This window comes from Sander vitreus, chromosome 7 (genome assembly GCF_031162955.1).
Source record: "Sander vitreus isolate 19-12246 chromosome 7, sanVit1, whole genome shotgun sequence".
Taxonomy (NCBI): Eukaryota; Metazoa; Chordata; class Actinopteri; order Perciformes; family Percidae; genus Sander; species Sander vitreus.
In genome coordinates, this window is record NC_135861.1 from 5,177,387 (window position 1) to 5,201,896 (window position 24,510).

At 41.3% G+C, this 24,510-nt stretch overlaps 1 protein-coding gene across 7 annotated transcripts in view; it reads left to right on the top strand.

Annotated features, from left to right (window-relative positions):
• usp19 (ubiquitin specific peptidase 19) overlaps positions 1 to 23,230 on the top strand; it is a 30,997-nt gene extending 7,767 nt beyond the window's left edge. Inside the window, exons 3-27 of one of the 7 annotated variants that reach the window (XM_078254301.1) lie at positions 482 to 610; positions 859 to 995; positions 2,065 to 2,637; positions 3,828 to 4,212; positions 5,232 to 5,388; positions 5,501 to 5,572; positions 6,365 to 6,480; positions 7,417 to 7,518; positions 8,367 to 8,581; positions 9,246 to 9,438; positions 10,284 to 10,417; positions 10,670 to 10,828; positions 11,099 to 11,209; positions 11,339 to 11,449; positions 11,587 to 11,688; positions 12,378 to 12,518; positions 12,599 to 12,717; positions 12,885 to 13,028; positions 13,573 to 13,964; positions 14,072 to 14,182; positions 15,198 to 15,414; positions 16,025 to 16,177; positions 16,358 to 16,524; positions 16,684 to 16,859; positions 18,426 to 19,472. In XM_078254301.1, coding sequence (XP_078110427.1) covers positions 482 to 610; positions 859 to 995; positions 2,065 to 2,637; positions 3,828 to 4,212; positions 5,232 to 5,388; positions 5,501 to 5,572; positions 6,365 to 6,480; positions 7,417 to 7,518; positions 8,367 to 8,581; positions 9,246 to 9,438; positions 10,284 to 10,417; positions 10,670 to 10,828; positions 11,099 to 11,209; positions 11,339 to 11,449; positions 11,587 to 11,688; positions 12,378 to 12,518; positions 12,599 to 12,717; positions 12,885 to 13,028; positions 13,573 to 13,964; positions 14,072 to 14,182; positions 15,198 to 15,414; positions 16,025 to 16,177; positions 16,358 to 16,524; positions 16,684 to 16,859; positions 18,426 to 18,710 — 4,601 coding nt within the window. In that variant the 3' untranslated portion in view covers positions 18,711 to 19,472. Of the gene's footprint in view, positions 1 to 481; positions 611 to 858; positions 996 to 2,064; positions 2,638 to 3,827; positions 4,213 to 5,231; positions 5,389 to 5,500; positions 5,573 to 6,364; positions 6,481 to 7,416; positions 7,519 to 8,366; positions 8,582 to 9,245; positions 9,439 to 10,283; positions 10,418 to 10,669; positions 10,829 to 11,098; positions 11,210 to 11,338; positions 11,450 to 11,586; positions 11,689 to 12,377; positions 12,519 to 12,598; positions 12,718 to 12,884; positions 13,029 to 13,572; positions 13,965 to 14,071; positions 14,183 to 15,197; positions 15,415 to 16,024; positions 16,178 to 16,357; positions 16,525 to 16,683; positions 16,860 to 18,379; positions 19,473 to 22,026 lie in introns of those variants that run through there. The other 6 variants (XM_078254302.1, XM_078254305.1, XM_078254307.1 and 3 more) reach the window with 6 other exon arrangements.
• Positions 23,231 to 24,510: the final 1,280 nt, after the last annotated feature.

The following is a 24,510-nucleotide window of genomic DNA, read 5'->3' on the forward strand; positions in this document are numbered from 1 at the left end:
CTAAAGAACTCGCGTATCTAACAGTAGTTCCACATTACATTAATTAATTTGCACGCAAGTTTTATTTATTTTTATACCGTGTATTCTCCGTGTAAATTCATGCACCCAACCGTGACGCCTGTACTGTTTATGGTTCAATACGAATACATGTACCGTTCCACCACTAGTATGTATGTACTCTCTCAGGGTAGAAGAGCTACAGTATGTTCACCACTGATCTTAAAATCCTGATTGGCCTTCTGCTTTTAGTGTGTGTGTGTGTGTGTGTGTGTGTGTGTGTGTTTTTCATTCTCTGCATCCATATTTGCCAGATGGGATGAACTCCTTTCTATCTTATTTTATAGATATATCTTATTTGATTTGTGACTAATATTTTTGAATGTATTTTATTGATCAGGGTGGACAGGAGAAGTGCTTTCTTTTTTTTTTTTCTTCACTGGTTTCACATCTGTGTGACTGTCCATTGCTTTGTGTTTTTCAGATGTGTTTGTGGACTGGAAGCAGAATGTCAATGAAGTGACTGTCAGACTGCGCTGTGGGGAGGGGGTGCAGAGGGTAGAGGATATCAACACAACCTTTACTGATACACACTGCAATGTGTGCTTTCCAGGTAAGTCCTAGTAAAGCATGTAACATGAACTACATGTACAACATGTACATGAAACTACAGTGGAGCATACATCGAAAGAATCCAGTTGAATAATATTAAAATACAACCTTGTTGAACCTTGAACCATGTGTTTTAACTTAAACACACTGCATGTTGACTCGTATATGTTGTCATTGCTTCAATTTGACCATGTCTGTTGAGTCTAGCTCTGCTCTAATGACATCTGTTTGCATGTTTTAATTTTTCAGATGGACGGCAGTGGAGCTGCCAGTTGCAGGAGGAAATTGAGGCCTCGTGTAGCAGAGTCCAGTACAAGGAGAAGGGAGGTTTCCTGCATGTCATCATGCACAAGAAGATCCCCTTTCACATCTGGCCTTCGCTTAAGGTGAGTCAAGAAAGATTTTTATTCTATTTGTACCGAGTACATTTGTGCTTTGTTTTAAACTGCACTAATACATGTAGCATTTTTGCATAATATTGTATCATTTCATGAAAACGTGTCATTTTAGTTCTGAGTAACTAGAGATGCACCGATTGACCGGAATTGGCCGATTTTCACGTGATCGACCATGACCGGTGACTGGCCGGTCAGTCTGACATATGCCGATTTTTAATGCCGGTCAAATGCTGTAAAAAATAACACAAATGCACAAACACATTGCATAGAATTAGACATATACATATATACATATATATATATGTATATATATATATATATGTATGTATATATATATATATATATGCTAGAATATAATAACAAACCCACTATTAACTACATTATCTCAATGCAGTGGAACTACTGACTACTACTAGTCTACTACTACTAACTACTGATATTGGATTGGCGTGTAAATAATGCACATAAAATACAAACGTGAGCAAGGGCGTTCAACAATCGCCATTATATCAAATCACCGGCCGTGTCCGCGCTATTCTCCGACATGCACGCTAACAATCACTGCTTATAGACAGCCTTTTGTAGAAATGCATTACCTGTTTTCCCTCAGAAGTTTCTCATACAGAAGTTTAGTTTGCTAAATATATCACATTTTTTTTAGTTGGATATTGGATATGAAAAGAAGGAAATGATTCATTCCATAACATTGCACTTTAGATGTGTGTGAATTTCCCACACCAGGAGTAATTTATATAGCGATCGATTATCTATTAAAAAGATGTTCTATGCAAAATGTAAAATGTTCTATTAAAGAAAAGATAGAAAATAAATATTAGTTTGTGCTGTGAAGTGGTTAGAAAAAATGAACTCAGAATCGGCTACAATCGGTATCGGCAGGTCAAACTCGATGAAAAATCGGAATCGGCCTAGAAAATTGTAATCGGTGCATCTCTATGAGTAACACCTAAGTGACATTCAGACTGTAAATGGGGTCTTCAGCTCAGTCTGCGTTTGGTTAAATAATCAAATGTTTTTCCCCCTGCATACTCTGCTTCAGTCAAACAAGAAGGAGAAGGAGGCAGTACCTGCAGAGACCAAAAAGGACAAGGAGCTTGAGGTGAAACCTGTTGCCTTGGCGCCATTAGAGAAACCCAAACTGTCGTCCTCGCAGCCAAAACTGCAGCCCCAGCCTCCCTCCTCGCCTGCGCACAGCGAGTCAAGGCGCAGCGGTGGCAAAGCTGAGCGGGGCGTCAAGCGCGGCATAAAAAACAAACCAGCATGTGACAAGGCCACTACGGACTCTGTGGGGGTGAAAGCTGGAGATGGCCCGACCACCACCAGCAAGCCTGTTGCAGCCACACAAGGCGAGCCTCAGGAACCCAGTGCCAAGCGCACCGTTGTACAGCTGCCCAAGACCACCAAGGAGGCTCCGTCACCGGCCAACAGGGACGCACAATCTGCCGAGTCTAGAGTATCCAATGGTAAAGCTCCACACACACACCTGCCCGCTGGTCGGAGCCCACAGACGCAACACAGAGACGTCGACAACACAGCAGAGAGACTAGGCAATGGCCAGGAACAAAAACCAGGAGTGCCTGTTGCTGCTGGCAGCCATACCAACAAAACTCAGGTGAGAAAAGTTGTGTCACCTCAACTGGGTTGCTTTCATTTAGATATCTCAAAATGCACTTCATGTTGGTTCAGTAATGTATGTGAACACTGAATATTAGTGCCTGGATATTAGCTGTGCTCTAATGTGTGGCCAAACGGTTCACAGTATATCGTTCTCTACAACAAAACAAAAATGTCAGTCTAGTTAGCTTAAGCATCTGAAGTACAGAGCTGTCAACCGTCAAACTGTGTGTTTGTTTTCATTAGCAATTAAATTGGAACTCCAAAGATATCCAGCTTACTATCACAGAAGTCAGAGAAAACCAGAAATATTCACATTTAAGAAGACGGAACTAGAGAACCTTTTGGGCTTTGGCCTGCAAAAAATTATTTAAATGATCAATTGTATATCAAAATATTGAGATTTTCTGTCCGTCGAAGTGACTAAACTTTCAGCTCTAAACTTGTCATATTTCCTTTTATCGTGTCCTAAAAACAACATACACATGAGCAGACTTGTCCAACACCAGCAGTTGGTCATTATTACCTAACTATGTAGGTTTTTTTTTTTTACAACGCCACTTTTGAGTATCACAATTGAATATCATTGAGTAATGTTAAGTATACCACAAATGTAATATGCCTTAACTGGTCCAATTTTAAGTTTTACTTAGACTACAACTACAGGACTGGAATTTTAATGTATTGAAATCACAATTTGGTAATTTCCTCAAATCATTCCGCGCTATGATTGAATAAGATTAATTCCAATAACACCATCTGGCCTGTGTGGGCTCTTCCTTTTCAGGAGCTTGAAATAGACTAATTTTATCAAACATTGTTACATACAGCAACCACCCTACGTTATTACTGCTTCTGCAAATGAACTCATGCTACTTACAGTTTGTTCACACAGAAGATTGCCTGATGAAGAGGAGTATACCAGACAAGATATAACTCTTTCTCTGTCTGGTGTGTGTAGTGTAGTGAGGTGTCTTCACAGCATCTACTGTCAAAAAAGTCAACTTTTGCAGATGCGTTAGCTGTCAACGAAGAACTAACTACTATTGTACAGTACGTGGCCTTGGTCTGAAGAATGTTTTCCTTCTAGATATTCACTTGGTCCCCAGTGCCTCCAAGGTTCTAGAGAGTGAAAATTGTTCTCTAGAGGATTTGGGGTATACCTTTTTAATGTCTTTTCTGATTCAGGTGGCGGAGAAGCAAAACCAGTCTTCAGACAGGTCTGGAGCAACAGCACATGGCAGTGATAGCCAACCAGCAGCTCCCGTCAGCACCACTGACTGCCTCGAACCTGTCGGCTTTAACAACGATGTGGACTCTGCCTCTCTAGAAACGCTGGGGGATAGAACTGACTCTGAGCCAGAGAAAAATCCTCTTGAACAGGAATCGGAGCAAAATACTCTGATCCGCCAGCAGCTTGAATCAAAAGAGGCAGGTTCGATATCGGCCGTTGGCGTGGCTGGCAAACAAAGCCAGTCCCCCGGTCTAGCTCAGAGGCAGGTCAGCTGTGACGAGGAGGAGAAGCAGGACCAGTCGAAGGAGGAGCCTCCTCTGGAAATGAAACAACAGGAAGGTTAGTTAAGAAGGTTTGGGGAATGTAGAGGATCTTGGGGTGTGGCTATCATACATGCCTCAAAATTGTCATTGTTCCATTGTAAACCAACTTCTTTCCATTTATAAGTATTCATGTAGAATCGTTGTACCCCCACATTGTCACAAAGTGTAGGTATGGGCAATGTATGTAGATTGATGTAGCAATAACAAAGAAATGTGTGTACACAGTCAGGTTTGTTGCTGTTAAGGTTGTCAACATGGATTTATTTAGCAGTTAAAAATGGGTTGGTTGATACTTGCAGTGTTTCCTCTATGTTGATTTTGTAGTGGCGGCCCCCCACGGCAAAATTTCACGGTATCAGAAATAGGGCAGACGCATATGTAGTCGCGGTTGCCTTTTAAATTATCCTGCCCGTTGGCTGCCACTCACATTGCAATTTAACAACAAGTAGAACTATTCAGAGGTTATTGGGCCCGTCCAGTTTAACTCCACATACTCTTGTGTTGATGGAGTTTATTGTTAAAACTAGGGCTGAAACGATTCCTCGAATAATTAGATTACAAAAAATCCTCGATGCAAAATGATTTGCCTCGAAGCTTCGTTAAATCATTGTTACCAGTGTTGTATTGCTGACGGACGGTGTGTCCACACGGATCATTATTATTGACGCACACCAGACGCTGCTCAGTCAAAATGTTTTCTTTAAAAACAATGTAATATGGCACTTAAATGCACTTCATGTTTAGTTTTTTGAGAGATATTGTAAGCAATGTAGGCAACAAAAATGTAGCTTTTTCCGAAAATTTAACCCAACTATTGTTTATTATTGCTCTTCAATAAAACAAAAGTATTTCTTATCCGATTACTCGATTAATCAATGGAATAATCGGTAGAATACTCGATTACTAAAATAATCGATAGCTGCAGCCCTAGTTAAAACGTTCGCTTTCTTCCGAGTCGGGTTGTTCGGACAGACCTGCCCCCACTGCTAAAAAAAAATCCTAAAGGAAACACTGTACTTGTGTATCTTCCTGCAGTCCCAGAGCCGATGGTTAACCTGCAATTTGTGAAGAATGATTCGTACGAGAAGGGCACGGACCTGATGGTGGTTAATGTTTACACGAAGGGGATCTGCAGGGACACGGCCAGGGTCATCTTCAGGGAGCAGGACTTCACCCTCATCTTCCAGACAAGGTAGTGAATGTGATTATGCTTCAAAGAAAGGATGGTTATGCCCTTTTGGCGTGCTTTAATGTCTTTAAAAAACAACCTGTGAATGCCCTTTTTATGTGTCATCCTTTCACAGTGATACTAACTTTCTGCGGCTTCATTCAGACTGTGGTCCAAACACAGTCTTCAAGTGGCAAGTCAAACTCAGGTAAGTGTTGCAGTCGCTCGATGGTGTTTTACCGTCGACCGCCGTCGACTTCAAGGCAGCGCTGCGACCGTCGACTTCAAGGCACCTAACCTTAACCCTAGTGCCTTCCATGCAGCTTTGCCTGGAAGACAACGTTTGGGGCTTAAAACACCAAACACTATTGCAGTCACTGTTGCCAGTCATGCGTTTTTCAAAATGTTTTTTCAAATTTCGAAAAATGTAATCTTTAAATGGGCAGTTGGATGGAGTAGCAATTGCATCTTTTCATGTGCAATTTTGTTCACTGATTTTTTTGAGGCAATTTTTACCAGGAACCTAGTCAGCATCTTCAGTATCAGTAACACATTGGGAGCACTTATTTGGACCTAATGAGCAATGCATTAACAAAAGGGCTTTATCAGGTCAAAAGTGGTACATTGTAGCCAAGAACCTGAATTACACTGGGATCACAGTTCACTTAGTCCCCACTATGTTTTACTTTTATTGCCTTAAATACTAAGCCCAAATGTATGTAGTGTAGAAGAAGGCATAAAGAGAAATTTGTCCTGTGTCATTATTGCTTAAGTAGTCATGATAGGTATCAGGCCATTCATTAACCATTGTTTGCTTTTCAAAATCAAGTCGCAACGAAGTCTAGATTTTCAGTAAATGAAAAGTTCCTTCAAAGGAGCAGCTTTAAATGTCTGATCATTCCCAGAACACTAAAAGATTAGTGGTGAGCTGTTGCCTTGTGTCACTCTTTAGTCTTTTAATCTGACCTGTCTCCTTTTTACTCTCTCATGCCGTAATCAGGAATTTGATCCAGCCTGAGCAGTGCAGCTACTCCTTCACCCCGTCCCGACTGGACATCACCCTGAAGAAAAGGCACAGCCAGCGCTGGGGGGGCCTGGAGGCCCCCGCCACACAAGGTTCTGCCAGGCTTCTACTTGTTCACACTATGCAGTTATAGATTTTTTGCAGTTGCATGTGTGGTGAAATTCTAGACTGTTGTTACATTCTCAATGTCAGTTACAACTTGAAAACACATGATCTTCAAATCAACACATTACATTTGTACATTAAATACACCTTTTAAAAACTATCTTTAAATGAACAATATACTGCCACTCCTGGCATGATGTGTGTGTGTTTCATCACTGTACGTGTCTGTTTGTATGTGTTCTTTAGGGTAGCTCTAAATGACAGGAATTTGAACTCTGTAACTTAGCTAGTAAGTAGATACGGGTGCCAGTCTATCCTGCTAGCCATATGTGGCATGCAGACTGTGTGACACCCAAGGCCTGGTGACCTTGAGAGCCCAGAAACTGGTTCCAAATAGTTTTATTTTGTTTATTTTGAGTTTGTAATTTCGAAATAAGTTCCTTGGAAGTTTCAATTACAATGTAATTTGATTCTAATTACAGGAAAAATAGAGAGAGTTCATTTGGTACACACAGGTCAGCTAAACATGAAAAAAATGTATACATATATTTCAAAATATAGGGAGAATAAAGTATCCAACAAATTAATACTGAATATATCAGCAATGTGATTTTAAAAAAAAAAGAAAAGATTATTCTGGTATTTCGGATAAGCTGGATTCCACCTGCCGTGAAATGAACAAAGTGAGCATCCACAACCCCATGTAAGTGGGGTTTGCAGCGTAATTATGTGCGTGTTGTTTGGTGTAACGTTGTTTTACAAGACAAAGAGAGCATGCACGTTTGTGCAACAAGCAGTTAACTGCCACCTATAACGACACAGTTGTGCTGCTAGGAAAGAAGTATGATGGGCGCCTTGTTTCTGTATGTTTAGTTACTTTGTTTGTGTCATGGGCCAATTGTATTTCTGTCCACCGTTTTTAGAGCTGGTGTCACACGATCTACACTTCAGAGAGCCGCGGTTGCGCAACCTCCACTTAGAAATCGATTGTGTGGGAGCCGACAGGGACCTCATGGTGCATCCAGGTGCACCTCGTAAACTCTAAATTCTATACTCTAATATGTACAAATGTTGTTTAAAACGGGAAAGTTTCAATTTCTTTTTCTTTTTGTCCTTCGTTGAAATACATCTGTCATTACTTTCTTGTTCCCAATACAGCATTTTTAATGATATGCTAAAATCATATCAATATTTCATTTAATTTCATATGACTGAAGATCTAATTTTTAAAGTTTTCAGCAAACCCCACAATATTCTTGTAAAACAGGTCCCCAAGAACCTTTTGATGATTTCCAAATTCTTTTTCTGCAGCATTTATTTTTTTATATAATTAGGTGCCTACCCCATGCGCATAAATTGCTATATATGTATAATATAAAATGTAATTACAAATTTAACCAAACTGCTCTGCCACGCCGTGCTCTGCGCTTTGTATATTTTCCTGCTTTTTTGTCCTTTGCCAATCGCAAGCCTGATATATTTACTTTGGTTTGAAGGGAGCTTCTTTCTCCAGTTGTTCTCATAATTGGTACCAAATGACCTACTTTTGACATACAAACCTCCGAAGTAATAATCTGGAAAAATGCTGTAACTGTAAAACTAAACTTAAGATTTTGTCAGTACAGCAATATATGGGAATTAGTTGATTGTTTAAATTGCAGAAACCACGTGGTTAGTCAGCACTGCTATATTAACTAAAGAATAATAGGTGTAAATCAATCATTTTATATTATTTTAAAATAATGGGAACGTTTTTAATTTTCTAAAGTATGCCCAAATGAAAAGGCTTTACACCACAGTTTACAACTATTCATGTCCAGTACGGTCCAGACCTTCATCTTCTAACCACAAGCTCCATTCTCCTCTGTTTAAGGTGCAGTGGGTGGCGCCAAGGTTGCTGTACCCTCCAGCCCTTCGTGCATTGAGAAGAGCCAGCCAGGCAGCAGCCAGCACAGCCTCCCAGCGAAGGAGGAGCCTCCAAGGGTCGGGGAGGAGAAGCCTAAGCCCCCCAAGGCCTCATCTAGAGTGGAGGATGGCGGTCTAGATAATGTTGCATCTCGCACGGTCTCTGAGCCCACTGTTTCCACGGTGAGCAGAAAAACAAATAGTCATCTAAACTCAAGAGACGAGGCAAAAAAAATAAAAAATTACTGTTGTTAGTACACTGGTTGGTTTGATCTTATCAGTCTGGCACCATATTATCAGTCTAATGGTCCAGACACACCGAGTCGATAATCGGCCGTTGGACAGTCTGGCAAGGTCAGTGACTCAAGTCTGTTCAGTGTGTTCCGTGTCGTCTTCCGTCCGAGGGGCCGTCGGCCTTCATTTTGGCCGATTTGACACGTATAATCGGCGGGGCGGGCACTGCCGGCAGTCAGACTCAAATGAGCCATCTGATTGGTAGAGTGCTAACCCGGAAACGGGGAGTGGAATGAGCGTGACTAGAGTCTCTTAAAATCTGACGAAAATCTTTTAAACTGACCTTTCGTCGCTTCGGTGTGTTCCGAGGCACTTTTTTGACTAACTCGGGGAGACTGATCAGTCCAACTGCCTTTTCTGCCAACGGTCGGCCGTCTGGTCAGTGTGTCTGGACCTTTAGAATAGAAAGGGAAAGATATATTGACAATATAAACTTGACGTAAAATAATAATAAAGATCTATATTGCAATGTAGTCCAATCTAAGTAGAAATGAAGATGAAAATTGAATGGTTCCAATTTGTAGAAATGGTGTGTACATCTTTCCTGTTTCAGCCTAAGCCTACCTGCATGGTGCAGCCCATGACCCATGCACCTCCTGCCAGCAATGAGCGCCATGAAGAAGAGGAGGAGAAGAAGGTGTGCCTGCCTGGTTTTACAGGATTGGTCAACCTCGGCAACACCTGCTTCATGAACAGTGTCATCCAATCCCTGTCCAACACCAGAGAACTCAGGGATTACTTCCATGGTAAATAGCGTCTAGTTTGTTTGGGGCCGGACGCATATTGTAATACATAGGTATATTTCAATGCCATTCTGATAAAACCTTAATTATGACCAAATGCATAATTTATTACACTGTTATTCTACTGCCAAAGACAGAACCCTGTTATGTTGCTAGGAAATAAGACGGGGTGTGTTTTATTTGTGCTTGGGCACACAGATACACAGATAATGCTATCTTAATGATTGCCTCATTAATTCTTGTTATATTGAATGCCGCTGCTTGCAGATAGTCCTAGCGACTGCTAACATGGACACACAAGCGGTGCCAAGTGGCCCAGAGGAGAAAACTTAACAAGGATTCTGTAACCTCCTCTAGGTTTATTATAATATGCTAGAAAAACTGTAGTTTCTGCAGTTCAAGCATTTAAAACATTGAAATAATTCCTGCAAAATCTAGGTCACTTTGGACATGATGCATGTAGCCAATGACAATGAATGTTGTAGGGATAATACTTCAGTTGATTAAACTATACATCACATACAAATACAAAGGGCTATAGTCTTATAATCTTTTTTACATTCATTATAGCAAAAAAACAGCAGCAAACATGAGGAGCCTGTCTTACAACACACACTCATGCCAGTACATTTAAAATGTTTACCTGTATTATAAATATTTTGGTCACTGTGTTTCAATAGGGTTTTAGTTGTGACTTTTGGCTCATTTTCATATTCCACATGAAGTTTTTCCAAGGTAGTTTTACTATGATGATTTCCATTTGTCCATCTATGTCTAAGCTCCCAGTGACTTCTGTGGTTTATGTCTGGTACCATTGTCTCATGCCTGTATTTTCTCTCCCCCTGCAGATCGAGCATTTGAGGCAGAAATCAACCACAACAATCCTCTTGGAACAGGAGGCAGGCTAGCCATGGGCTTTGCAGCGCTGCTCAGGACCCTTTGGAAAGGAACAGACCACTCCTTCCAACCCTCAAAACTCAAGGTATACAAGCAGCACTCAGATATTTTCCAGTTGAAGAAAAATATTAAATCTGTTATATAATCAATCTTATTTACTGTTGCTTCTGTTTTACTTTGGAAGTGTTCAACTGTCTTGGACTGCATGGATCACTTTTTTTTTTTAATTCCCTCTTCCCCCAGGAGAAACTTTCATGGTGAACGTAGCAAGGACAATATGATCAGGGTTGTAATTTCCCCTCTCCTTCATCTTTGTCATTTGTTTGTAACTGCACAGGCAATTGTGGCCAGTAAAGCCAGTCAGTTTACAGGTTACGCCCAGCACGATGCCCAGGAATTCATGGCTTTTTTGCTGGACGGGCTCCACGAGGACTTGAACCGCATCCAGAATAAACCTTACACAGAGACGGTCGACTCTGACGGACGGCTGGATGAGGTGGGTGTTTTTCTCATCTATGAGATATTGTAGAGGTGGTCTGGCAATGAAGTCTCTGGCAGGAAATGCATTGCAATTGCTGCTGTGATTAGTCACTTGTTTTTAAGCGTAATCACTTGCACTTAAATAATTACTTAACTCAAGATGACAACAAAGTAAAAGAAACTTCTCATAGGCATATATCTATCTATCTCTCTATCTCTCTCTCTCTCTCTCTCTCTATCTCTCTCTCTCTCTCTCTCTGAAGGTGTGTTTTGTTTGTTGGTGCAGGTGGTGGCTGAGGAGGCATGGCAGAGGCACAAGATGAGAAATGATTCCTTTATAGTGGACCTCTTCCAAGGCCAGTTTAAATCTAAGCTCGTCTGCCCCACATGCTCCAAGGTAACGCACATTACCATTCCACAGAATGTTTTACTTTCTTAAAAGTAAGTGCTTTTAAATGTTTGCCTTGTTTTGGTGATGACTAACCAACTCCCTTTCATTTTCTGCTTACTTATCTCTCTTCTTCAGGTTTCCATCACCTTTGACCCTTTCCTCTACCTGCCCGTGCCCTTGCCCCAGAAACAAAAGGTGCTCTCAGTTTTCTACTTTGCCAAGGAACCTCATAAAAAACCCATCAAGGTAAGATAAAATAACTGGTTTCCCACTCACAGTGTCTGTTAACAGAAATGGGGCTTTGCTTTGTTTTGAGAAAATGTAAAGATATCTTCCATGTGACCCGCTCTCTGATGTACCTTTTATCCATATATGTGTCTCAGTTTTTAGTGAGTGTGAGCAAGGAGAACTCCAGCACCGCTGAAGTCCTCGAATCCATCTCCAGGAGTGTCAGGGTCAAACCAGAGAACCTCAGACTGGCAGAGGTTTGATATCTCAAATATTCAGGATTTCATACTCTGAGAGAAATTTCTAATAAAATGCACATGTTTTTTGTACTCATTATGTGGGTGTGGAACTAAATATAATCCTGATAGATTCAGAGCAATGTTAAGCAGTGGTAGTCATTGACTACTGTTCACTCTCAGGCTACATTTACATTTAGAGTTTTGAGCCAAAAGCGATCTCTGTGCACACAAATGTTTTTAGTTCCAGTAGAAGAACTAGTCTCTGTTTAAACTTACACGCCCAAACCGCATATCTCCTCAACATTCTCGTGTACTGGGCATAAACAGGAGGCAGCATGTATACTCCGCACGTTGCTGGTAGTTGCCATGGTAACGTTAATAACTTAGTCTCAGAGACGTCATGACCCAATCACACGGCGAAACATTGGCGTCAATGTTGCCAAAGGTCTTCGTTTGCAGCTGTTGAGGCTCCAATACAACTCCAGAGAATCCAAACCAAAATGGGGTCAGAAGTGTTTTCAAATGTCTCTGGTTTAGGGTCTCTGAAACGCCAGACCAGTGTGAATGCAAGGTGTAAACGTAGCAAAAAAATAGTCGTTTTTAAACCAAAACGTAGCAATGTAAATGTAGCCTCACTTGGCACAAATGGAACAATCAGAAATGGCTTACTTGAGGACAAAACTGGACTTATTTTTTCTCCCTCTCAGGTGGGGAAGAACCGCTTTCAGCGCATGTTCTCGCCGTCCCATTCCCTGGACATGGTGTCCTCCTCTGACATGTTGTTCTGCTTTGAGGTGCTTTCCAAAGAGATGGCCAAAGAGAGAGTGGTATTGCTTCGAGTGCAGCAGGTAATTACAACCAAGTCCTGATTTTACATTTCTACAACGTATTGTTCACAGATATTGAGTGGACTTTGTTTGCCCTACAGAGACTCCAGGTCCCTAATATCCCCATCTCAAAGTGTGCTGCCTGCCTGAAGCCTCCAGTGTCTGAGGAAGACAAGCTGAAGCGGTGCACACGCTGCTATCGTGTGGGCTACTGCAATCAGTGAGTTCTAGTAGAAAATGCTGTCTCAGCCTTGCAACAAATTACATACCAAGATTGTTTGAAACAGATTTGTTAGGGGGGGAAAAATGTTTTCAAATGAACACTGAGGCATCGGTTGTTTTTTAAACCCATTAAAATTTCTGTGAACTTGTTAACTCCCTTCCCAGAGTGTGTCAGAGGACCCACTGGCCCAATCACAAGGGTCTGTGTCGACCCAACACTGAGAACGTGGGCCTGCCCTTCCTGGTCAGCGTGCCGGAGTCCCGGCTCTCCTCTGCTCGTCTCACCCAGCTACTAGAGGGTTACTCCAGGTACACGCTCTAACTTACAGTCCTTGGTGCTCATCATATATTGAATTATACTTAGTGATGCATTAATGTTTTTCATTTACATGTGTTGCAGCTGTATATTTTCAAACGGGGGAGGAAACCCTGTCTTTGAATTTTATTTTGGTCTCCTTTAATACAAGTGCTTGTGACAACTCAAGTTTGACTTACAATTGAACATATTTAGCCCGCTTTAAATACCAAGATACATATTGTGTATCGCCACTCAGCCAAAAAATACAGAGAGATGGTTTTTTGTTCATATCGCCCAGCCCTAATGTCAGCATTACAACATGGACACAACTCGTAACAGTTGGCTGCTTTTGTGTCCAGGAAAGGAAGGAAATTCTTTACTCGGCTGTCATCATGACACCTGGCCCTTGTTACTTGCCAGATAACAAATAATTAGAGAACATAATTGCATGTCACATCTACTAGTATATGCATGGTTGAGATCACTGGAAGGAATCCCTCATTTATAAAATGCAGTGAGCTGTTATTGTAATCACTCTAATGTCTCTCTGTGCAGGTTTTCCATCAACGTGTTTCAGCCTCCTTTCCAGTCAGGTAGGACATCCCCTGAAACATCCCAGTGCCGGGTTGACCCCGCCCCAATGCCAGCAGGCTCTCCTAAGGGTCTTGGGACAGGGGACGAGGCCATGGGTGATAGCAGTACTGTAGGAGCAGGTGATCTGGAGCTGGAGAGTCACTCTCTGCTGCCTGAGTCCCATGTGGAGAATCCTCAGGCCTCAGCCCTCCAGTCTGGGGACTCAGATTCCCTCTCCTCCTCCCACACCTCACTCTCCACCACGCGGACTTCAGATTCAGGATTTTCTGAGCCAATCTCCTCCACGTCCTGCTGCTCTCTGGACCCTCATGCTGAAAAAGAGACGTCCTGTGAGAAGGCAGTGCGGCCAGAAGGTAATAACATAGCTATTAACAGACATATGCTTCAGTATTTCTGGGATTTTTTTCTTTTGTCTCTACGTCCCTTTCACACATTCCTTATTCTTGCCACTTCTTTACAGCTGCAGTAACAGGGTATCAGCATCCAAGTGAATCAGCATCAGGCCATGCCAGTCAGTTCTACATAGCTCTGCTGGACTCTAACAACAAGGAACAGAAGCTGGATGAGAAAGGTAAGGCCAGTATTGTCTTAAGTACTGATATTCAGTTGGATACCTAGTAATCTTATTTCCATGTTCAAAATTGCATGTTCAGTTTTTGAGACTGTCAGAGAGGTGTTGATCTACTGTTACTCTATTGTAATGTATGGGACCATAGTTTGTGGTGTATTCCACTATGTTACAAGCTGCGTTTCCATTGTCCGGTAATGACCGGTCATTGACCGGGAAAAAATGATGAGGACCGAATAATTCTTATTGTCTCAGCTCAGAATGACCGGTGGAAATAATTCCCTCTGCACAATTTGAATTGTGTTAAAATAGGCTACAGTGAAATTACCAGCGAGGACGAGTCGGCACCAGCTACACCCCTTCTCATTAAAGTTAATGCCACAAACGCACATCGAGATCCAATATATGATGACAGCCCTCCGCGGTCACGGAGACTTGACTTTCTCAACAGCCTACAAGGCGCTTATTAGGGATTACACTGTAATCTATCCGAAGGAAGTCAAACTGGCCACAGTAGCCTATGTAATTGCCATCTGCAGTGTGCCAGCAGAGAGAGGCTTCTCCCTGCAGAATTTTTATTTTACTTTTTTAGATTATTTTTTGGCCATTCTTAGCCCTTTATTTGACAGGACCGCTGAAGACATGAAAGGGGAGAAAGAGGGGGGAATGACATGCAGTAAAGGGCCGCAGGTTGGCGTCGAACCTGGATCCGCTGCGTCGAGGAGTAAATCTCTATATATGGGCGCCTGCTTTACCAACTAAGCTATCCGGGCGCCCCTCCCTGCAGAATTTGACCAGAACCTTTCCCTTTTGACTGGAAAAATAAAACCTTACAGGTCACATGACCGGCACCAATTTTTTCTTGCGGAAACACTGGTTACAAGATGTAGTGAGTTTTTCCCATCTTTGTTTAGTCTATACATTTTTTTGCTGTATGTACTGTTACTTAAGATTTTACTTAAAGAAATAAAGTCCAACACACCAGCACTGTTTTTCTCCATCCCCAACCCCTCTGCAGAGGACCTTCTGGCAGACCTCCCTGAAGACGCGACCCTGGAGCTGGTGTGGAAAAACAACGAGCGTCTGAAGGAGTATGTCCTGGTGAGCTCTAAGGAGCTGGAGTACGAGGAGGACCCCGGCTCTCTGAGTGAGACAGCCAGAGCGGGACACTTCACCCTGGAGCAGTGCCTTAACCTCTTCACAAAGCCAGAGGTGCTGGCACCAGAGGAGGCATGGTAGGGATCTTTATTTTGTGATTAGAATCTAAAATAATGCAACATTATCTCTATCATTCTGGTTTCTTTGTTTCCCGCCCAAGGTTGAATTCGCACCACATGGAGCATTTTCGCATTCCAGTTCCTCGGCTACTCATGAAATAATAATACAGAAACTTGTGACAGTTGTCTTCCAAAATGACCTTAGTGCAGTCCTTCGTTTATGAGCTGACATAATATAAACCAACTATAGGAAATGATCCGAAAATAGAGACAGTGGCAACATCTGATAGCTGGCAAGCTGGCAGTTGTTCATGATGAGGCTGGCAGTGTGTACTTGAGGGTGTCTCAGCCTTCCCAAGACTACAAAGAAAGGGTAAACCTGTTAAAGCCGTATTCAGCCATGGCCTTAGCCTCCTGGTTGCCAAGTCAGGGCCCATCAGGTTCTGTGTAATTTGTTTGGGTAATTGCAAGTCTAATTATACATGCTATTTGGTTATATTCAACCAGAAACCGAACTGACTTCTTTGAACATTTAATCACTGTAGTGTTTTTGTCTTCCTCTTTCAGTGGAGAGCAGGGCAATGTTGAACAACGGTCGTTACTTATCCACACACTGTCTGTTTTTAAGGTACTGTCCAAAGTGCCAGCAGCACCGAGAGGCCTCCAAGCAACTGCTGCTGTGGCGTCTGCCCAACGTTTTGATCATCCAGCTCAAACGCTTCTCATTCAGGAGCTTTATCTGGAGGGATAAGATCAACGACATGGTTGACTTTCCTGTCAGGTAAACTCACAGTAGAGAGTTGAATTTCCACCACATATCAATCTGCAGCACACCACTGATTTTGATTTGCTTTAATGTAAAAAGATAAATTATAACAAGTTTTTGAAGTTTAAAGGCAGTACTTGGAGCCCCATGTTCCCACATTTTCTTAACAACGCTTCTAATAATCCTGTCCTCTAGAAATCTGGATCTAAGTAAGTTCTGTATTGGCCAGAAGGATGAGATGCAACAACCCCCTATCTACGACTTATATGCAGTCATCAACCACTATGGAGGAATGATAGGAGGCCACTACACGGCGTACGCTCGCCTGCCGAGTGACAAGAACAGCCAGCGCAGTGATGTTGGTGAGAGTGCAGTCAATGCGGTTTATTCCCATCTTCATATAACTGTTAGTAGTTCTTACAAGTTTTCCATCCTCCCTATTTTCTCTTGTTGTCTACCACCCTGTTGTTGACCTCTCTTCCCTTCCTCCTCCTCCTCTACCCATCCATACTGCCCCGCAGGCTGGCGTCTGTTTGATGACAGTACCGTGACAATGGTGGAGGAGAGTCAGGTGGTGACACGCTACGCCTACGTCCTGTTCTACCGACGACGGAACTCACCCGTGGAGAGGCCGCCACGCTTCCTCAGGCCTGTAGGAGCCGAGTCGCCCTCTGCCACAGGAGCTACTGCAAGCCAGGTGAGGGCGCCACAACACTAAGAGACAGAGGATCACGCCTGTAGAAGGGGTTTTCACATGTGGTAGCCAAGGTTAAGCTTTTATCAAAGGCTTTAATATCCTTTGCCTAATTCACATTTTACACCATATTTGTGTTAGCCTTTAAGTGAAAAGTTGACCAGATTTTTTTCAGAATGTTACCCTGTACATACTTCTTGTTCTGCATGCAACTTTTCTGGTGACCTGAATGCAATGAAAGCAACACTAACTCTTTAAAATGCTAATGTCAGTAAGCGTGGCAGTGTAGTACAGGGTTAAATGGAGGGTGTATAAATGGATTAGCTTGGGGTGAAGAGTTTTGGGAAAATACCCTAACTGCACAGTTAATGCAATGCAAGTACTGCCCACCTGTGGAAATGGAGTTAAAATAGTTTGCAGATGCATGCCATTACGATGAGGCCGTCACACATGTTTATTCTACATGATCAGAAATCAGATTGTGCCTGCTAAGTTGAAAAATTATTCCAAACTTCCAACTTCCCCAGGAATTGTGCGTTGTAAACAGATGACGTATATATTTGAATGGAACAAAAACTCCAAAGTCTTCAAACTCACCTTTCATGGCTTTTGGGAAATTGATTAATGTGTCAGCCACTAATCATGAATTAGCAGTATTTGGCAGGTCTCTTTTCACATAGTCTTGAACAGAGCTCTTGATGTGAGGTGCCTTATAACTACATAATGGAAAGATCCTTTATTTACTGTAGATTCAGTGAAGTGCACTGCTTTAAAATATTAGAATGTACAGATTTCTGTTCAGTTGAAGAGGTTGAGGGGGAGAGCTGTGCATGCTCTTCAACATTTGCACATTCAAGTCACGTTCAGTTCAGTTGGGTTAAATTACAGAGCATGATCTCTTTCACTCTTGGATGTCTCCACTTTCTGGCTTCTGCCTCTCAGAAGATGCACTTTAATTTCTGTATCCATATGAGATCTTCCTCTCTACAGAAATTAAACAAATGGGGTGTTGTGTTTATACAGTTTGTTTTTATCACACTGGTTGTCAGGTGTAACCTTGTGATGCTGATGATGACTTGAGACTGTGTGCGATCTTATGGGAAAATAAATGGTTCTCCTGTTAAACCATACATTCACGAAGAAAACTTTTTCTCTAACTAATTTGCCCTTATTTTAAAAGCGTATTAACTTTAATGTCAGTTTTGCAGTGAACTTAAACCATACGCCTAAACTTTATTTTCTGATGTGTACCGTGTTGGATTTGGTAGAAAGGGGCTTCAGAAAAGTTATGTTCTTGTGCTCTTGATTTCCTTTACTGTGTTTACTTTAAAATCATGCGAATATCCTCCGCACTTTACCTGATCTATCTGATTTCGGAAAAACAAGCCTCTCAAACTGTCCCAGTTTGTCCCTAAACTATCAACAGAGAGGTCACGTCATTAGCTTGTTACAAACCACTGTTGAGCTGAAATTGTGGGGTAGACCAGCTAAATGTTCCAGAATGTAATCATAGTATTTGTTAGACAACGCCTTTTCCCAGAAGCTGACACCGGTTTCCGCCAATCGCAGGCCTCTCTAATATGGCGGGAACTGGAGGAAGAAGAGGAGGGGCTCAACGAAGCTCCCCGCGGACTGCTCCGCTCTGCGCGGCGGAGGCGACAAGCGTCGAGGAACGGAGATGAGGAAGACGAAGACAGAACTGAAGGATCTGTGCGACGGCACCGCAGGCAGAGGATGTCGGACCATCCCGATGATGACTGTGTGCGCTATTTTGTTCTGGGCACTCTGGCAGCCGTGTTTGCTCTGTTCGTCAATTTGGTCTACCCTCTTCTCTACAAATCCAGCTGGACCTGAGTTGGTGACTTGATTTTGGCCGGGGCATTCAGAAGTATGAATGTTCAGTTGTTCAAACAAACAGAGGTTAGATAGGAAACTTTGGAAGTTTTAATACTGAACCACTACTCTTGTGGAAGAACCCAGTAAGTGTTCTTCCAACACTGCAACCCTTGAAGTGTATGTATAACTTTACATGGCTCAGCCCTTTAAAATAATTTGGCCGCTACTTCAAACATTTAAAGAAACTGAGGTTGCGGCCTCTAGCTCACCCAGTAAGAGCGTTCGCCCCATGTTGGCTGTCCTGCAGCGGCCTGGGTTCGAATCCGACCTGCGGCCCTTTGCTGCGTGTCATAGTCATAACAGTACCCGTCTCTCTCTTTCCCCTTTCGTGTCTATCCACTGTCACTATAATAAAGGGAAAAGCCCCCAAAAATAATCTAAAAAAAAAAAAAAAAAGACACTGAGGTTAGGGCTGGGCGATATGGCCAACATCTTCTATCCCCATATAGGCCATTTCATATCTTGATAACAATATCACGATCCATCATGTTTTGTGGTAATTCAATAGCTAAATAGTATACAGGAAATAATATTAAAACCTGTTTTTATACGCTCCTGTGTGAATTAAATACTTCACAAAATGTATCATTAAGAACTGCATAATGTGCAAGAATCAGAATGTAAAGCGTCGTCCAGATGACATAAATATTGCTGGCTCGGCCGCCTGCTGGTCTTTCAACATCACGATAGAAACAACATAGAAAAATTATATATATATATATATATATATATATATATATATATATATATATATATATATATATATATATATATATATATATATATATATATATATATATTCAAAATGGCCAGCCCCAACTGAGGAGACAGCAAAAATATTCCGGTTATCATAAGCGAACATCGTAGTTAAAGCTGCAGTAGACTGATAGTATCAGCACAGTACCCGTCTCTATGCATTGTATTGGCCCTTGCTTCCAGTGCATGTGTGCTTTTTAACAATTTGGCAGTTTAAGTCATATTTTGAAGATGGCTCTCAGATGTTGAGCTCTCCCAGCCTTAATCACCTACACTAATATTAAATCATGGAGTTATTCATTCTTCACCTTGGAAACAGTAGTTTGGCTAAAAAAAATCCTAAATCACGGAGGTGTGGTTTAAAGCTCTGAAAAAAGCTTGTAAGTTGACCTTTTAGTTCCGATTTTTTTTTGCCAAAGAAACTGTATAGTTGTACCTAGTGCTTTCTAAGCTGATGAATGACAAAATTCTCGTAGTAAAAGAAATGTGCTCTCGATCTACAGATGACGCCACTGTTGATGACAGTCTTTTGTTTTTATTACAACTACACTCTCAAGACAATGAGATCGCAAATTCCTGCAGTACGAGGGCAAGAAAGAGTAGTATGTATGAAGAGGCACTTGAACAGTGACACTTTTCAAATGCTATTTTTGTGTGTGTGACCAATTGCTGTTGCCTTTTTATGTCCCTAAATTGAACACTTACTGATTTATGGTATATCACTGTTTGCCTCCAGCCACCATCATGTTTTTCTAAATAGTCCCTTTCAGCAATATGTACTGGAGTTCACTGTAATTAGATTTTATTTCTTCCATGATGTTTGTTTTTAGTTTTTAGTTATTGAAATGTCTGTCAAAGTCTGTTTTAGTTGCTTTTAATGTAACATTTTTTTAAAGCCATAGCCAGGTGAGGATGTTAAATTCTCAGGATAAAATGTAGTAAGACAATGTGTTGCTCTGTGTCCATGAGAAATGTACGGACGATGCAGTCTTGTCACAGCCAAGTTCAACTAGGAGTGTGCAATTATTGATTAAGGAATTACCGTCCACCTCTGAATGTAATGGTTTTTAATGTGTTAAGCTTGATTTATACTTCTGTGTAAAATCTACGCCGTCGCTACGTACATAGGTACGTGGAGACACGAACCTACGCCGGACCCTACGCCGTAGCCTGACGTGCTCGGCCGTGTCTTGGCAGCATTGCATTTCCCCCTACTCATTTCCTGGTTTTCCTTCTCCATAAACAACATGAAATCAAGGAGAGGGTTAACTTTTCCTGCTACAGATTTCCCACCGTGGTCAGAAAGAACAGGGGAGACACTTTGTTTCTCTCACTATGACTCGCTACTCGCTCCAAAGCTAATCACCGTCACTCTCTCACTTGCTCCCTTGCTCTATCACTCACTCCCCACACACACACACACACACACACACACACACACACACACACACACACGCTGGCTCGACGCACACACCAACGCCCAAGTATAAACTTATGTAGGCGACGGCGAAAGCTCTGCGCAGAACCATAAATCATGCTTTACTCTGTTTTGAGTGGAAAGCAATTGATTATGGACAGTTTTGGAGCTCTAAAACATTTCATTTTACATTATTTTTAAAGTACTCAATTACTATAAACAAAAAATACATAAAAATCCCCAAATGTCTTTTATTAATTACATACTTCAAAGATGTTAATGCTTTTATAACTTTATGATCAGCAGTTTAAAATGAGTTCTTAAACTCATTTTAAATGACTCCAAACTGTCCATAGATCATGTCTTTACTCTGTGTGTGTGTGTGTGTGTGTGTGTGTGTGTGTGTGTGTCTCAGGGAAATCCAAGGCAGTGTAGAGTGACCTGTCTGCCTTAATTGCTCAGCAAAGCTCAGAGTACCGTCAGACTGTGCATACTTGACTCGGATATATGCAAGGCTGAAGTCTGTCTACTTTTAAGTCTTTTTAAGGTATATCTTGTGCTTAACATTCAGTACTTTTGTGAATTAAGGGAAATCTCATGGGTCAAACCCAGCATAAACAGCAGATCAACAGAACAATAAACTCGTATCCAGACAGTTGACGTTCAACTATAAGTTGTTGGTTTTTACCATTTAAATGCTGTTGGGTGTTTGTTTAGTTGACTGAGTTTAAATGGACCAGACTGAAAGGTGACTGTGTGTGTGTGTGTGTGGTCTGCTATGAAATGTTAGTTGGAAAGAATTGTCATGACTTGGATTTTGTACGGAAATGATTTAAGGTCTCTATCTTTGAATTCCTGAGTTGTTGATATTTGCAAGCACTATTTAAAAGAAACTTATAACCTATTTTAATTTTCCTGCAATAATGTAGATACCTCCATCTAAATGCTGCTTCCCTAATATACAATGCATTGTACTCCTTTTGGAAATAAAATCTCCATACATTTTATGGTCTTCATCCTCATCATTTTCTCCAAACAGATTAAGCTGTCCCAGATAACTAAGCCAGCGAAATTTATCGTAAATCCTGGTTTATTTTACAGGCCTCTAGCCAGTCACTATTTGGGACAGACCTGGATCCTGAAGGGCCGCCCACGTTGACCCCAGAGGTTCCCTCTGACCTCTTCGCCAACTCAGGAGAGTGCGCAGCGCCATCCTACAGCAACATGGAGGAGGTGGACTAGTCATGGAGAGAGGACTGAAGGAAATCCAGATCAGAGCCTGGCGATCCAGGGAAGTGGAAGCTAACTCCTCCGCTAAAGACCCATCGGTGCTCATTAATAACAGGCTTCTGGATCTGTGGAAGATCTTAAGGTGGTCTTTGAGGATTCGACTGCACTCAGTTGTGGAAGATCTTCAGGGGCTGCATATAGACATGTACTAACTTGACACACACATCATTGATATACTCACATTACTATACTTATCCATTGATAAACACTTAACCAGCTGTATATGTAGTTTTATCCATTCGGTGTATATAGTGACACACACACACACAGAAGCTAACATACTTCTGTAATCTCCGAGCTCCTGTTAGCAGCTTGTTATAAACTGCTGCTGCAGGAATTCATCCTCAGCCACCTAACCGAGTTGAGTGGAGCGCCTGCCAGGCTTCCACACACCAACGAACCTTGTGATCTGGTTTCAAGTTAAAGACCTCACTGCTAACCTTGACCAGACCTGTTAATCCCTGGCTAAAGCTATGGTCCTTTTATTTGGGTACATTTGAGGGAGTTTGAGTAAAGATTGTTGTAATGTGTGTACCGTTTTTGTTTTTTATTGCCAGAGTTGTTTTGTTTGTAGCAGGGTATTCTGTAAGTTAGGTTGGAATTGTAGCAACGGATGTCATGAAAACAGACGGGTGCTGACTTGCTACTTTTTATAATTTTGGAGGGCACACGCTTTTGTCATTTGTCGCTTTATAAACTTCATTTGGCTTCTGTTGCTCTAGCGTATTCTTATTTTTTGTACTTGTTTAGATATTCGATCCTGTGGATGCAATTGTCAAAGGCTTCAATACAAACTGAAATGTGCATGACTGCATGTTCAGGCTGTAACCCCAGCCCCTGTTAAATACCCCCCCTACAAACTTTCATTTCATTATTTCAGTTTTGCGTGAGTTGTTCAGTCTCACCCCTCCTCTCCTTTGTAATAGACTGCGTATATAAAGTGGGATCATTAACAATGCTGCTGTGGATACATATAAATGGTTAATATAAATAAAACAATTTTGAGAACTGCTTACATGAATGGTTTTGTTCTTTTTTACGGATGGATGTTGTTTTTCATAGTTCTATATCTGTAGATTATATACAGTATTGTAATGTAACAAAGTACAGATACTTCACTACTGTACTTAAGTAGAATTTTCAGTTAATTTACAGTGGTGATGAAGACAACATTACACACCTTTGGCCATAAAGTTCATAATGAAGGTTTTTTTTACTTTAACTTTTACTTCTAATACTTAAGTACATTTAATATCAGAAAATTACATTTGATACTTAAATACAGTAAATATCAGACTTTACTCACGTAGTAGTATTCTAAAAAGAGACTAACTTCTACCAAAGTAATTTTCTGGTAAGATACTTTTACTCAAGTATTGCTTTCAAGTACTTTATACAAGACTGATTCTATAGTACTCCTGTGAGCCAAAACATACATATAAATGGTTAATATAAATAAAACAATTTTGAGTGCTGTTTACATGAATGTTTTTTTTTTTTACGGATGGATTTTTTTCATAGTTCTATATCTGTGGATTATATAGTAGTCATGTGAGCCAAAACTGTTGTCAAGTATCACACAGGTGTTTCCATTTTTGTACCTGATCTGAGTTTTCCCCAGGCACCCCAGAACCCCCCAGGCAGACAGTCCTAAAGTAGCCCTGCCTCAGGGCTGTCTGGGCATGTACAAACTGTTTTCAACTGACACTTTCATATATTTTTTAAGCTAGAATTTGTATTTGAATTATTGATTTATGACAGTGGTGTAGTCTAGTGTATTGTAGTGGGTATACTGTATTGTATATATTGGCCAGAATCTGGGTTTCCTCCCCCAAGGAAGTTCTGAGCATCAACGACTTCATTTCCTGTACTGGGATACACTTTTATGCACCAATTTACATTGGAAATACCTTTATTTAGTCTATGTGAAGAAGAAAATAACAGATGACAATTCAAAATGTATCAAAATTATAATGGAAAGTATGTTGTTGCGTGTCATGGGCATTTTAAGTGGGTATATGGAAATCCTGGAGCTTTCTTAGTGGGTATACTGCGTATACCTGCGTATCACGTAGACTACACCACTGATTTATGGTTATCAGAAATCAATAATTCAAATGCAAATACAGCAACATTAATGCTGCAGCAGCAATGAACGGGCCCTCGCCCTCAAACAAGACAAACAAAAAGAGGAAATAGGCATTTCTCACAGAACACATTTTGACATGTCACAGTAGGAAAAGCCCAGGTGTAAATTAAATGAATTCTGGCTGAATTCAATTTAGCTGCTTCAGT